Source organism: Protobothrops mucrosquamatus, unplaced genomic scaffold, assembly GCF_001527695.2.
Source record: "Protobothrops mucrosquamatus isolate PMUCROS unplaced genomic scaffold, P.Mucros_1.0 scaffold183, whole genome shotgun sequence".
NCBI classification, from domain to species: Eukaryota; Metazoa; Chordata; class Lepidosauria; order Squamata; family Viperidae; genus Protobothrops; species Protobothrops mucrosquamatus.
Genome location: NW_015386542.1, coordinates 69,987 through 86,584, shown reverse-complemented (window position 1 = coordinate 86,584; position 16,598 = coordinate 69,987). Strand labels below are relative to the sequence as shown.

General features: G+C 32.9%; 1 protein-coding gene across 1 annotated transcript in view; it reads left to right on the top strand.

Moving 5' to 3' along the window:
- The window catches only part of DGKD (diacylglycerol kinase delta), a 65,255-nt gene that overhangs the window by 26,276 nt on the left and 22,381 nt on the right, over positions 1 to 16,598 (top strand). Inside the window, exons 4-10 of the mRNA XM_015813706.2 lie at positions 8,643 to 8,747; positions 11,310 to 11,442; positions 11,850 to 11,956; positions 13,143 to 13,268; positions 13,859 to 13,961; positions 14,368 to 14,530; positions 15,688 to 15,796. Of these exons, the coding sequence (XP_015669192.1) occupies positions 8,643 to 8,747; positions 11,310 to 11,442; positions 11,850 to 11,956; positions 13,143 to 13,268; positions 13,859 to 13,961; positions 14,368 to 14,530; positions 15,688 to 15,796 (846 nt within the window). The remainder of the gene's footprint in view (positions 1 to 8,642; positions 8,748 to 11,309; positions 11,443 to 11,849; positions 11,957 to 13,142; positions 13,269 to 13,858; positions 13,962 to 14,367; positions 14,531 to 15,687; positions 15,797 to 16,598) is intronic.

Sequence of the window (16,598 nt, the reverse complement as noted above, 5' to 3'; positions counted from 1 at the left end):
GGTGCTCTCTGATTTTCAGAGATCACCAAGGATTCTACAGTTCAACCCTGAGCTATAATATTCTCTTAAAATAATACATATTTATCAAAGATATTTATTTCTTGACCATCACTAACCCAATGAAATAATTAATTTTATTTGTGATGGGGATCACACACATTTATATAGCATTTTAGGAGTCATAGCACCACAACATTTATTTGTGAACCCCTATGTTATATGCTTCCCTGTTCCTCTTCCAGAGAGGTATTATAGTACTATAGACTGGTCCAGTTACTGAAAATCATTGTTGTTGTTGTTGTTGTTACATTTTTATTCTGTATTTTATGTATATGTAACTTAAGACAATGATCTTAATTAATACTTATGCCTCCTATTTTCCTTATACTGTCATGTTAAACAATAGGATTTATTCCCTGGTAAATGCCAGTAAGATTGCTTCTCAATTGAAAAATAGTACTAGTAGTAAAGTATTTCCAAACCGTAGCTTGTACTAAAAAAACCTTTGAGTTTGTAAATCAATTCATTAGATGTTTGTGTTCAGTAAAGTGCTTCAAGATGCAATCAGATTTTGAAGCACAAAGATACGGGGACTAGTCACATAAAAAAGACATATTATCTGTGAATGAGACAGGATGTTTTACAGTTAATATGGCCAGGTCTGCACATCAATAGAACAAACAATGGCTTTTTGTTGTTAGGGACCAAATCCTAATTCCTAATATTCATGGAATTAGGATACTTATATTAGTATATAAATATCAGTTAATGGGAGTCAATAAAATATGATGTCTTTTCAGTGGTGCTGTCTTATGGATATCTAAACAGATCTCAGAGATCACCTTTGGTTTTCATTAGGAAATAGATATTTTTGTTTTCAACAAATCTTTAATTTAGTTCTTACGTAATACTGTTTTAATCTGGTTGAATTGTTACTATTTACTTTTTGCATTTAGTATTTTAATTAAATGATTTTACATTAAAATGCTATTTTTTTTAAAAAAAGCGAATGGACATCTAGACCCCATGTTTGTGGATTTTATAGCCTGTTCCTAAACAAACATGTATATGGAGATTCTTAATTTCAGTTTCTTGGATGTAATTAATTTTTGGAGAGAGAATCTGCTTATTGTACATTTGTTTTTTAATCATCGAGATACTTTTTTCTAAAGTCTGTTACAATCCTGTTTAACTTTGGATTTATGCATTATTCAATTTTGCTTTTTACTTGTTATCTGTAATGTACTCAGATGAGTAATGATGACGTAGGAAATATATTGACACTTAAATTGGAACTTGGAGATTAACATTGCTTGAGGAAGCAAGTATATTTTGCTTTATTTGAAAAGAAGCTATATTCAAAAGGTTTGTTTCCATCTGTTAAACAGGAGCACTGAACTCTGTGCTGTTCTTTTGTTCTTGGCATATCTGTATAATTTATTTTGCAAAGCTGCAAATACAGCAAGAACTGGTTTTTATATTATATTACATTTCCTATTTGGGTCACCTGGCTTATCTCTCTGTATTCCTTTTATCCTATATTATATTATACTTCTTTCAAGGACGTCAGGCTGCCATTTTAACATCTAAAACCAGAGATATAGATATCATAGGTTGACATTTGTGATGGCAATTTATATTACAAACAATTCAATAAATGAATACTGGTAAACTGTATTTCCTAATCTGTGATCTATAAAGATAATGCAGATATGGTCTACAAAGTCCTTATTGCAGTTGCCATTTTTTAAAAAGCTGAAATAATAGAATATATTTCAGTCTTACAAGATTGATATATTCTTACCTAAATCTCTTGAGAGGTTTTCTGGATAGTCAGTCTAATATCCTTCAGTTATTTTAGATTTGAGCTCCATCAGCCAGAATGGACAGTGGTAAAAAAAATTGCTGAAGCTAAAGATCAAAATGTCTGGAGGGCATGAGGCTTCCATCCTGAAGGCTGTAGTGACTTATATAACAAGTGGATTTGGTGTGTATTTGTAATTTTTAGGAGTATTATTCTAACCCATTAAGACACAGGATCCCTTCAGGAAGAAGTGCTGCTTACTCATGTAACTAATTGGAAAGGAATATGTCAGATTTAAATCCATAAGAAAATGAAACTTTGGCTGCATTACTGAAACTTAAGTTTCAAAATGAGGAATATGCTTAGGGATTCTAATTCATATTTTAGGTTTTTTAGGTTTGGATTAGAAGAGGCTGTTTGTTTTGCACTTTTCCAATTACTGTATGAATCTTTTATTAGATTTGTTACAACTCTGGTTTGTTTAAAATTATCTTAGAGCTAGAGAAAGGAATTTGACCCTGAGCTGGGAGAGGACTCTTTTCCCAGAGAATGCAGTCTCATGTCAGCAGTTTTACTGCAAAATAAGAAAAGTTAACAAGGCAGAGAGCACAAATATGGAATATAGACTTATCTATGGGTGAGGCTGAATGATAAATATTAACAAGGAAGCAATCAGAAAGTTGTTTCACTTGCTGCTACATAGTCTCACATTTTATTTGAACGAGTTAAGGTGAGCTACAGACAGTTTTTCAAAGAGCTAAAGGTAATGTTTTAAAACCCTCATTACTTCCTGTTCAAACAGTTCTTTGTCTTGTTATGTTTTCAGGTCAAGCCAGTTTTGCAAGTTTGCTTATGTTTTAAGTAATCTTTGGAAGAAAAATGAAACAGTATATAACATGAAATCTGCATTGCTGCGCTAGGTATGTTTAACATTATTGTAGACATACATACCAGATAGCAGTTCTAACATTATGATGAGGTATGTCAATCAGATCACATTCTTATCCCTGTGGATAAAGAAAGTGTCTTTGCTTATTCATAGTAGTAGAAGCAAAATAGCTACCTTAAATAATAGTTTAATTCTTTTCTAGTAAAATTAAGGGCAGTCCAGAATCTATTTGCCAATTTGTGTAGTCTTCCTCCCCCTCCCCCCAAATATTGATTTGCACTGATACACACACACACACACACACACACAGAGAGAGAGAGAGAGAGAGAGAGAGAGACAGACAGACAGACTTTCTATTGCAGACTTATTCTTTTTTTCCCCTATTAAATTTGTACAGATATCAAGCAGTCAGTGCTAAATACAGGCTGGTATTTCAGAAAGGAAATAATTCCCATTGTTCTGTAGTGGAAATTGGCTCACTGACATCCTAGGCTTTACTTCAGAAACCTAGTATGTCTAAGTGGTCAGTTCAGATCTCTGGGAAAAGAAGTTGAGAGAATAAAAGAAAATAGGTATGTGTTTATGTATCTGATGGACAGAGGAGGTAGTGTCAAAAAGAGGGAGAAACAGATGGTTCTACATATTCTTGGCTTATATTATCTAATAGATGATCTTCGTATTCTAGGTAATATATTTCTTTACATTTCATATAAAGAAAATCTCCAATTCTAACTTTACAGAAATAACTATATACCATAATTGAGAAGATGAGCTATTTTGATTGTTTTAAACAAGAGTCTAGAAAAAATAATTAAATACCATAGTAAGTTGAAGTTTCTTGCAAAAGATATTAAATGATTAATGAAAGATACAGCTTGTAAAAATATTAAATTCTGCACTTAAAGTTGATTTCACATACAATTCTCAAAGTATATTTTGTAATTTTTGTAGTAGTTTTTTCCTTTTAATGAAGGAAAATGTAGGAAAATGATTTACAATTGCCTATTTATTTTTATATCTGGATTATAGTGTTCTGTTTATTGTTAATTTTATATAAAATTGTACAGGTTTGGGAATTACTTTCAAATATCTTGTACATCACTGTTCATTGGCATCATGTTTTAGAAAATTACATCTGGTTACAAGTCAGCAACTGTCCCAACTTCTGCATTATACTAGAGAATATATGTGACAATTGTAATAAAAGCATACATTTTACATTATTTAGATACAGAAAGCTTAAGATCAGTGATCTGTATCACTGATCTGTATCTGTGGATACCACAGTATCCCATCAACTCTGCACTTGCCTGCTGAATCATGTACTCCTTCTATTTCATTTTTTATGTCTCCTGAAGCTTAATTGTGATGCTGTGCCTTCATTCCTTCCATTCTATAGCATTCCCCTGATCATCAAATGAATCAAGCATATTCTCTGAAAAAGAAAGAAGTAGATTGGAAATTCATTTTTTTACATGCCCAGCCAGCCAATTAAATTTTCTTTTTAAAAAGAGTAGAGGGAGGGAAGAAATAACTCTGTGGGCTTTTGCCTATGTATGTGAGCAATTGTAGGAAGTAGCAGTTCTTAACTACTAAGAAGTAGTTCTTAGTTCTGAAAAGTTTATTTTGAGACAACTTGTTTTTTGTGCTTTGGACAAATTCTTCAAAATGTATCTATTTTTCCATGGGATGGCAAGATTAGTTTTGCCTCTGTTTATTTGATTAGTTTTAGGATTTTTCTCCAAATCATCAGCTTTTACTCTATGAATTGATTTTAATTCCATTCTTGTATATGTTTTTGGGACTCAAATATGTGATTTATCATTTGAATTCTTTGTGGTAGGTTTCTTAGATATTTGAGCCTCAGCAGTTGTCATTCTCTGTTTTCCTTTTGTGAAATAGATATATTTTAATGCTATGTTTAATTAAATTGTTAGCTTTATATTAGGGGCTTCCATCTACCCTTTGGTTTTTACTCTGATGATATGTTTATCCCATCAAATCTTTTATTTTATAATTGTGCTAGTGAGAATTTCTTGATTTTCCTCACTGATAAAAAAAATTAAATGGGACCTTTATAGTAACTGAAATAACAGAAGTGCATAGATCTAATTTTGACATTAATTATGTGGCTATTAAACCCAAAGTTATTAGTCAGTTTGATCTGCAGAATTACATTTTATTTTACATTCTACTTATAGCTTGTTATTTTTAAAGTTCTGAAATTCCAAACTGACAAATAATATACAAAGCTGTATTCAAGCAGGATGTGAGTAAAGAGGAAACAGCTATAGTTATCAGTCTCTGTCACACACAGAGTTGGCTGTTTTCAGAAGCCGGCTGCATCAGGATAGCTATATTTAGCAGATTCATTTTGACTACCTCAAAGTTTGTTTGAAGTATGTTTCTACATATTTTAAGCTAATTTAGACCCAGCCAATGTGGCATTAATTTGTTTTTCTGTTTCTTGGTCATTGTGAGATTTGTCTCAAAAAAGGGACATTTTACTGCATGTTTTACCAAAGCCCTTGTTTTGTTTTGTTTTTTGGAAAATGTTCAGAGCAGTTGACAAATGTTTGGAAAGTGGATAAAAATTTCTTTTGACAGAATCAAAATGAGACAATAAATCTTAAATTTCTTTCTCTTTTGAAATGAATTTAAAAAAGAGATTATTTTAATAATAATAATAATAAAAGCAAAATGGGGAACATAGAGATTAATTTAGCATTTTGAAATAAAGAAATTTGTTTTGCATATTCATTTTGCTCTTAATTATTCCTTTTTCCTCAATTTTTCTTTAAGGGCTTATGTTTATTTTAATGAGATTAGCAATGATATGAAGAATTTGATTATTGTATATATTTATTTAGATTGCCCTGAGGTAGAATGACGTATACAGAAAATTTGTGTCAGATGGTGGTGGCCTTCAATCTAAAACAGCCTGTGTTTTGGCTTAATATGCATATTATTCTCAATAAACTAGTTCAGCATGGAAGCAATATGATAATTGTTTTATGTTTTGTATTCTTATATTTTATTTTCTGTGCTTCATACTGGTTTTTCCACATGCATTAGTAAATACGTTGTGTCTGTGATAGTGAAAGACAAGAAGACAGTGAGTTTGAATCTGATATATTTCTGTCATGAATCTGATATGTTTCTCTCCTGATATATAGATGGATAGATGACAATTTTTTGTATATTATAAACACATAAAGGTTGATCTAGTTATTCTCATATTCTTTTTTTGTAATTTGGTGCCACTCAGATGACTTGGACTACAATCTTCATCATTCCTAGCCAACAAAATAATAGGCTCTTATTATAGAACATATTGGAATTCAGCTGTCTGTATATAGACTGTTGTTTCTATGTATGCATTCTAATTTTGGGATTGCTGAATTAGATCAACCTTTTTGTGTATTTATTTTGCAGGATATTTTTGTCTGTATGTTTCCTGTATCTGTATGATGTCTGCTGTAAAGGGGGACTAATAGCAATAAAGGGTACGTGTTTATTTTTATGTCCTGTCATGGATTCACAGATTGCATTTGAGGTTAATCTCATCTGTAACATTTCCTGTCTATAAAGTAACCCTCCAGGAAAATTTGTACTATACACTCCTTTTTTGACAGCATGCTTGTGTTTGATTTGGTGGTCAGACTGCTGGATAGCTTACTGTCTTGATTTACCTGTTTGTATATGTACAGTTCCTAATTTTTGGCTATGGCCTGTGTTGGGATTTATTAGGCCTGAGATGATGATACCTTGTTTCAGGCCATACCTTTTAGAAAATCCCTTGGTTCTGCCCTCTTAGTGCTCTACACCCGTGCATTAATAATCTGGGAACAATCTATTTTTTGACGGATCCAAAAAATGGAGAAACACATGGTGATACTTCCTAGCAGATTTCTTTATTATTCCATTCCTATAGACAGAATCTTGCCAAAATGAAGTATTCAGCTATCTACATCAAGCATATACTCTGAAAACTATTAGGAAGGTTCTGTCTTCACCCTCTTTCTGTTACACAAACTATCTGAACTGAGCTGCTTCTTAGTGTTCTGGAATTTATCCCCTCTCTCCTGGGAATCCAGACTACTGTATTCCATCACAATTTAACATATTCTGCCTGTTTTTCCATCTCATTTCTTTTCATTATTTGACCTATTCCTTTAATTGCTTAAATGTATCTTCATTAACACCTAATAGGAAATAGATAGTAATTTAATTCATATCGAGAAAAGGCATAATCTGCCTTTTATAGCCATAATTTTACTTCCAAATTAAGTTGGTCACGGTAACTCAAACTACTGAATCCCAGATTAGTGGATTCTGGGATAAATCCTATCTTTAAATATTGCTAAATATTGTCATAGATTTATTTTACTATAGATTACAAAAACTAGAAATTAGAGATAAATTGTAAATACAGGGAAAATGTTACGCATTCAAGGAACCATTGCTGTTTTTTCTGTCAGGAGTGCTCTGTCAGGTAAATATTACAAATTCTAATTGTAATAATTTAATAATTGTAATAATTTAATCTAATTGTGTGCTAATTTTATTGTACCTTTGTCTTTTTGTGGCAGATTATCTCGATGTATGCCTCACAGAATGCTACTTTCTGTCTGTACTTTCATATTTATTATCTATTATTTGGGAGCTCCTTTGGTCTTTATAGGGTTGAGAAATCCTTTGGTCTTTATAGGGTTGAGCATATAGCTTATTTAATGTATGGCTCAGTACCCTAGATTGTTTGGCTTCTACTGGCTTTTATATTTAATATACTTTAAACATGAACGTGGCAAATAATGTATTGTTCTTGTGCTCTTTACTTCAGAGATAGGCAAAAGATGGTTCAGGATTTATAGGTAGATCAGATTCCTTGCCTTTTTCCCTAGATAAGCAAGGTTTATGACTCCCAGTTGTTTGCAAAAGCCACAGTAGAGTAATTGTTCTGTTACATTTTGGATGACCGGTAAGTAAAACAGAAAGCAGAGAATGGATATTAGTATGTTTCTATAAAGTATGTACATGTGTATGTTAGATAAAATCAATTTTGATTTTAGAACCAATCTGGCCAGAATCTCTTAGGCCATATTAGATATACGTCATACAAATGAGGATTTATACCGTACTGTAGCTCATTACTTTCATAGACCCCTCTTTGTATATGTATCTATAAAACACATAGTATTATTTATTTGTGTATATATTGAAAATTGCATGGCACATATTTCAAAAGCTGAAGAAGTGTATTCATTTCTCCAACATGGGAATGCAAATATTTTGTTTGAAAAGGAGAGACTTATCAATTGAAGCAAGGCAAATTGCATGCCTATGGTGGCAATAGTGGTTGGGAACGTATCCTGCTGCCATATTACAATGAATGGAGAATGTTTGAAGCAGTGAAAAGTTGGAGAAGAGGTGGTCTTGGGGTTTTTGTAGTTGTTATTGTTTCTGTCCTCGAGAGAATCTCTTGAGTTTTAACTCTTTTCATGTAAACCTTTAAAACAGCCTACTTCGTTTCCTCAGAGATTGATTTAAACTCTAATTGTAGAATGTAAATGTGTCTTCATGTCTTGGAGACTGTGGTGAGTTTGAGTGAAAGTATTATGTATGAATGTGTGTGGATACAGAATTGGGGGGGCGATGATAATGAATGTGTGCAGTAGGATATCTCTACTCACTTGTATCTCTAATCATATACTATAATTATATGTTGCACTGACACATTTATCCAGAATCACTCTGAACAGTTTCCAATAAACAATATAAAAAGTGTTATCTTAGAGTATCATAGCATACTTTATCTCTCCAGAATCTACTACCTCTGATAAAGTAGTCTGTCGTTTTGAAAATTGAAACCCTAATGAGATAGGTCTTTGTTGTTTCCTTTCTTTTTTAATATTTCTGGGGTTTGGACATAATTTTCTTATCTTACAGGTTATTACCCCATGTCGAAAACTCATCTTATGTGCTGACAACAGAAAAGAAATGGAAGACTGGATTGCTGCACTAAAAATTGTACAGAATCGTGAACATTTTGAGGTGATGTTAGATAAAAATATGGATCCATTTCTTACATTATGGAACAGTGCATCATGATATTTATTGCTTCTTATGTGCTGTACGTTTCATCCGTTATGATAGTATTCTTTGAGGTCAGTTGTCATAAGTGTATTCAGAAGGAGAATAGTTTTCAACAATGGTAAATTATCTTTTTCAGCATGGAGGCTCACTATATTTTTGCCCCTTTCTGATGCCTATAAAAGACATAGGGAAGTGTATGATGGTGTAGATAAAAGGCCTATTCGTTTATTAGTATAAATATACAGATAGTCCTTGACGTATGGCCACAATGGAGCCTAAAATTTTGTTGCTAAGTCAGACATTTGTTAAGTGAGTTTTGCCCCATTTTATGACCTTTCTTGCCATAGTTGTTAAGTGAATCACTGCAGGTTGTCACTAACTTAGTAACATGATTGTTAAGTGAATCTGGTTTTTCGATTGACTTTGCTTGTCAGAAGGTGGCAAAAGGTGATCACATGACCCTGGGACAACTGCAACCATCATAAATATAAGTCAGTTGCCAAATGTCTGAATTTTGATCATGTGACCATGGGGATGCTGCAAGGGTTGTTAAGTGTGCAAAATAAGTCACTTATAAGTCACTTTTTTCAGTGCCATTGTAACTTTGAATAGTTACTAAATGAATTGTTGTAAGTTGAGGACTACCTGTATTACATATTATTATTAATGTGATAGGCTTTTCCAATAGACTGTATATTTAGAAGACTTACTACTATATTAATAGCTCACCAAGGTAAATCCAGAAATAAGTTACTAATACATATTTTATCAAAAGAAATAAAAAAACTAAATAAATATACACAAACTAACCAATATGTAACATGTAACTAAGAGCCAAATTTAATAGTTCTGTTGTCACAAAGTTTGCCAACAATAATTTTCTCTTGAATCTGATGAAACCACAGGAATTCAAAGACTTGACTAGAAAAGAGTTTTTGTTGCAGATATAAGCAGTCTTAATAAAATGAAGAACAGCATCCAGGTGGTACATACTCAATGCAGTATTCATTCATTCATTCATTCCATTTTTGAGGTTGTTCAATTCTTCAGGGTCTCTGGGTGACTTACAATTTAAAAAAATAAGAAAAAGAAGAACGCAGCTGACTGGAATACAGAATTAAAAACCAAATAGGCTCAGTCACCGTCCTAAAGCATTCCTTAAGCTTAAGCTATACATGCTCCCCCAGTGGTGCTAAATGGGTGACAACAATTAGATGCACCCGTATTGTCTTCTTGGGCCTCGGCTGTGACAAACAGAATTGTATAAAATCGAATAGCCCTTTTGGGGACAGCATTACACACATGAATCATCCTAACCAAGGGCCTGGCAGAATCCACCAGATCTTTACAATTTGTAAAAACTCAAAAGTGTGGAACAGTGCAGGTCATCTAAATGCCTCAGTATTTAAATCCTAAGCCTCTTTCTATTATTAGCCTTTTAAACAAATGTTTTAGAAAATGTTTTCATCTGGCCTGGCTTTTTGCACAATCTGGCCTTAGACTACACAATGGTTCTGTCATACCAGGATTGTTTCCTGCCTTTCCAACTCCAACCTTCACCCATAGTGACAGGGTAAGGAGAAGCTATGGTGGAAAGATTGTCCCTTTCTAAGCCCCAAATATATATTTCTTTGCCTTCTCTCAGGAAATAGTTTTGGAGTCACATTGCAGTTTTTTCCTTTTTTAAAAAATAGTAATTCACATCTTTCAGTGCGAATAAATACTGATTCTTTTAAAAGAGTAATACTGTAGTTTTTTTTTATCTGAGGAAAAATATTTTGCTTTGTTGTCTTTTGAGATAATTTTCTGCTATAAAACTGCAGTGCATTTAGAAAACTATGAATGTGAAATATATTTCCTGCACCTTTCCAGCATATTTTTCTTTTTAACAATTAATTTGAAAAAAAGTTTACATGTCCTGTTAAGCAACTACTACTTCCCAGTAGCTCTAAAGAATAAATTTTCAATAGTAAACGTTGATAATTTATAGAGATCTATAATATATAATATATTATATATATTGTATATTATAATTCTATAATATATAATCTACAGATAATATTGTTCAAATCAGCAGGTATGTAATCTTATCTTATAACATTATATTGATAGGTTGCTCCCTGTTATTAAAGAAAACAGTGAAAGTTCCCATACAGAAGTTATAAGTTTCAACAGTCTCTTGTTTCTAGTGGCTACTGTTAAAGTTTATCAGCCAAGCCAAATCCAAAGATTATGCACTAGTATCCTAATTAAAAATTCATTGGGGTGGCCATTTCTTGCTCTCTCATTAATCTTTATAATGCATAGGTTGGAAGAATCCATTTGATCCCCACTGTACTCTTCAGTTTATTTACCTTTTTCTCCTTACTTGAATATGAGATGGCATTCTTACTCAATTTTTATGTATTTAATATATTTTGTATTGACACAAAACTAGATTTATAAAATTAAAATGAGTATTTTATTTTATGTTACATTTATTTTTAAATAATCTTAGGTTTGTTTGAATTTAATTTGCAGTCTACCCAGTACAGTATGGACCATTTTTCAGGAATGCATAACTGGTATGCTTGCTCACATGCACGTCCAACATACTGCAATGTGTGTCGAGAGGCATTATCTGGGGTCACATCTCATGGACTCTCCTGTGAAGGTAAAAAAAATTTTTATAATATGTTGCTTGGCACATGAAATTATGGGCTTACAATAATTTATAAAATCTATTATCCATTAGGTAGATAATAAAGGTCAAAAGAGTTTTAATAGAATAAAGTATTTGATTTCATATCCTGACATTTGACAAATGAGGCTCATACAACTTATAAAAAAATAAATAACTACAGCCAAGTTAAATAGTACAGAATAAAACTTGTTTGATTCTATATGTGCTTCCAGTTTATGAATTCCTGATTCTGCCAGTAAGTAAGACACCAAAAAACAAAAATAAGCAAACAAAAACAGACACCAAAAATGAGGAATGGAAAAGATGGGAAATACAATTTCTCACAGGTTAATTCATTATGTGCTTTCCCCAATACATAGACACTTTTTTTTTGTTAGTGTGCAAATTTAAGGCTCACAAGAGATGTGCTGTCCGGGCAACTAATAACTGCAAATGGACAACGCTGGCATCCATTGGGAAGGATATCATTGAAGAGGAAGATGGGGTATGTAAAACAACATTTTTCAAAGGGTGATTTTTACCAAAGATATTAAAAGCACACTGAATAGGGGGCTTCCCTGCTAAGACACTCTGAAGCAGTGGTTCTCAACCTGTGGGTCGGGACCCCATTTGGGGTCGNCAGCATTAAAAAGGTTGAGAACCACTGCTCTGAAGGTTTCAGTGAGGGACATTTTTAATTTTCTGGAGTGCAGGAGTATTTATTTTTTTCGGAACATTTCTATAATGCTCCTAGTTCAGGAACTATTGTATGCTGTTTATTTAAAAATGAGCTGCTCCTGAGGTTAGAAATTTTTGGTGATCTTGAGATGGTGGAAATATCTCAAGCCAATAATCAAAGAAATGCCAAACAGACACTTGAAGAATATTTTGCCTGGCTCTTTCCAAGTCTTTTGGAATTCAATAAGCCTTGAAGAAGAGGTGAGATCTGTTTTAATTCATCTGTGACTAAACAATAAACCATAGTTAATCCTAGAAGTAGCAAGACTGAAAAAAGATTTTTTGCATTCTTTGAGCCCCATGGTAGATATATAAGTTGTGGTATAGAAATACTTTTCTGATACTACTGTAAAAAAGAGCTTCAAGTAAAATCTCTGCTGCTGCTTACTACCTTCTTTAAACCCTAGCATAAATACAACCTATCATATTTGTGAGACTCCTGGCTTAGGGAGAGAGAGGGAGAGAAAGAGGGAGGGAAGGAGAGAGAGAGAAAAGAGAGAGAGAGAGAGAGAGAGAGAGGGAGGGGGGCTTTGTTCAAAGACGAGGGAGGGAGAGATTTCTGTAAGTTGCACTAATATTTGAATATGTTAAGCAAGAGAGGAGTACTTTGTTTCTCATTTTCTCTAAATAGTAGCATAAGAGAAATTTCAGGAAAAGAAGAAACAACACTTGATTATTTAGTTTTCTTGGGAACCCATAAAATGAACTAGTAAGCTGGATTTGTAAAAATCTGCCTGGATATATTCACTGCTATCCTACAATCTTGATGTAATCCATCATAACTATTTTAGGCATTTAAGAAAGCAGATCTGTATTCCAAACTACATGAATATATGTTATATTGAAAGTGTTATAAAATAAGGGATTTCTATGCTCTGCGTGTGAAGAAATATCTGTTTATATTGTAATGGCTTTTAAACTTCTTGTTAAAAAATTTAATTCTGGTTGAATAGATTTCAATGCCACACCAGTGGCTGGAGGGAAATCTACCTGTGAGTGCCAAATGTACAGTGTGTGATAAAACATGTGGCAGTGTCCTACGCTTGCAAGACTGGCGTTGTCTTTGGTGCAAAGCCATGGTAAGTAATTATGGTGCATTGCTGAGAGTTTCAGCTCTCCTTTGGTATATATTACCGGTGTATTTTCATAAGTTGAGGAAGGATTTCAAGTTTTTTTTTCTTTTTTGCCAAATACCATTCTTCTAACTAGTTATGAGAAAATGCCATTCTTAATAAAATGTGGAAAATGATGACCAGGAGAAATTCTACTAAGTGTCAAGCTGCAATATTGTTAGCACATAGAATTTTCTTATATTGAATAAAGGAGATTTGGTAAACGGTTGGCTTGTTTACAAGTGCCTTATTAAAAAAATCTCATTTGAAAAAGTAATAAATATTCTTGAATTCTTTCACATTTGGAATTTGAAACTTAACTATGGCCTTGTCTTAATAGGCTGTCCTGTGTTTTGGCAAGGTATACCTTAATTATGAACAACTTAATACAGAACAATGTTACATGTATCACTGTATCCTCAATGCAAATCTTAAACATAATAAATTTCTTAATATTTTATGTCTGTATTATTGTGTAGGAAAAATATTAGAAAAGCAAATGAAAAGTCAGAAACCAGGTGCTACAAAATTTAATGGGTGTGATTTTATTGTTACAGGTACATACCTCATGCAGAGACTTATTACCAACAAAATGCCCCCTTGGCCTTTGTAAAGTGTCTGTCATCCCTCCCACAGCTCTCAATAGCATTGATTCTGATGGTAAGTCATTATAATTGCTACTGTTTGTCAGTGTTGTCCTAAGGGAAGAATAAGAGCAGAAATTAAGAAGTATTCTCTGATGACTGAACATATTTATTGGTCATGGCATACTGAGCTACAGTTAGATGAAAGAACTGGAACACCTGGTGATGGGAAGGAAGAAATAGGATATTCCTAAGAAGAAATAGAATATTCTAGCTTTCTGGACCCTTAAAAAAGATTTGCATTTTATTCCAAATCTGATCTGCATTTTATATACTTCTGTTTCAAACTAATTACTTTTAAAATAATTTTTAAAAATCAGTTTATCGTTTAGGTGAGGCCATAATCGTAAAACAATAATTATAATTAAACTTCTGTAAATGTATAATTACTAATCTTCCTCAATCATTGTTTTTTCTTCCAGGTTTTTGGAAAGCCACTTGTCCTCCTTCTTGTACAAGCCCTTTGTTGGTCTTTGTCAACTCAAAAAGTGGAGACAACCAGGGTGTAAAGTTCCTTCGAAGATTTAAACAACTGTTAAATCCTGCACAAGTCTTTGATCTTATGAATGGAGGACCTCATCTTGGGTAGGCAAATTGCATTCTATTTATAAAAAATAACCATTCTTATCTTCTGCTCAGAATAACCAATTTGGAACAGTTTGAAACATTGCTTTTGGTGTGGGCATACAGGTAAAGTGCATGTATGTTTGATCTGGAGATGAGTTGTATTATGGACCAAAGTTTTTGAGCAGTGTAGGAGCAGAAATTGTTTTAGGACTATTGAGTGATGCCACATAGTTCAGAAGAGATAGGAAAAAATGATTGCTGGGAAATTGAGGGGGTTAAATTGGTAGGTGAGAATAGGAGAATAAATGGATGCTGGCTAAGAGTGAATAGTGAGGATTGGGAAGAGACAGTGGAAGAGAAAAGAGGGTAAGTGCAACAGCATTGCCCTACTCTGTCACAGCAACCTTCCAGATTTTTTTATTGGCTGAAACCTGGTACTTCTGCCAAATCACAATCCTCCTAAAATGGTTTGACTGAACTTCTGAAATGCAACGTGTTTGGTTCAGGCTCAAAACAAAACAGTGTTTCTGTTTTGTCCACATTTATATTGAGCTTACCTTCATATATCAAAATTTGTTCCTATGAAACACTGCACTGCCATTATTATTTAGGTTATTTTAGTGAGTATATCTTATCAATAGGTATGGACGATACAACACAAAGGAAGTCTTCTCAGAACTGTTGTCATTTCCTTATATTTGATTGTTTTAATTGATATTTAATTATGTTTTTGAATAAGAATTATTTTATATTTATGAATATTTTAAATCGTATCAAATTATTTATTTATCCAGCCTAGTACTGTAAAAGTTGCCACCGAGGGACTTTAACTTAACATCTTCTGCATGCCAAGCAAGTGCTTATTCACTGAGCAGTTGTCCAATGTGTATTTATTCCATTCACATCTGGAATAAAAATAACTTCTCCTTTACAAAGCTCCATAACGTGATTTGTGTGTTGAAATGCACAAAACTGTTTTTTTTTAGAAGATGTATCTGCTTAATAAAGAACTGTACTATGTTCATTATATGACCCTGTAACTCGAAACGTATTCAGATTAATTAAAAATCCAATAAATATTTTGTATTATTGCTGTGCAGAAAATGCATACAGTGGATTCCTAGCATTCTCAATTTTGAATAATATGTTTAATGGTAATTTTTTCCCCTTTGCAGTTTACGTTTATTTCAGAAATTCGACACTTTCCGAATTCTGGTGTGTGGTGGGGATGGAAGCGTTGGATGGGTACTCTCTGAAATTGATAGCCTCAGTCTCCATAAACAGGTGCCTTTCTAATCCCACAGTGTTTATCCCTAAGTGAAAAAGGATAAATCCCCCCCCCAAAGGGCAAACATGATTCATGCCAAAATGTTATGAAAAATAATGAAGTATTTAAACTTGAAAGTTTATATGGCAAATATGGGGTTTTCAATTTTAACATGGGATGCAGCAATTTGTTCATTAATTTGTGTGGGACAAATAAACCCTTGAAAGTTCAAAGGTACTGTCCTGTACAACTAGCAATTTATACAGAGTTGGTCATCATAAGGAACTTTTTAGATCATTGCAATTCCCAACCCTTAGTCGCACTTTCCTGATAAAATTGGGAAGTCCCACATTGTTAATTAGCTGTGCATAAACAGCCTGCCAAATGGAGTTCTGTCCTGACATATTTGAAATGATTCCTGGGCTTAAAATGGCTATTTTCTTAGAAGATACTGCTAATTAAGCACAATTATTTATGATAATTAGTTATGATGGCAAAACATCATAGCAGTAAAACTAAAATGTTAATCTTTCACCAGAGATTAAAAGCATTCTTAATAACATCCATAATTAAAATTAGTTCGCCATCCATCCCTATTAAGAAATAGCAGCTTTGTTTTGGTTGTTGCCAGGCTTGTAAAAAAGGAAAACAAAAATGTTAGATACTTTGAAAAGTTTTAAAATAAAAGTTATACAATTCAATCCCAAGTGAAGATTGAAAAGATGATGAAAAAGACTTCAAATAATCCCTTTTGAACAGATCTGTTAAAAGAATGATGCAAAAAAAACATTTTAATAAATACCATATGTGTAAAGGGAG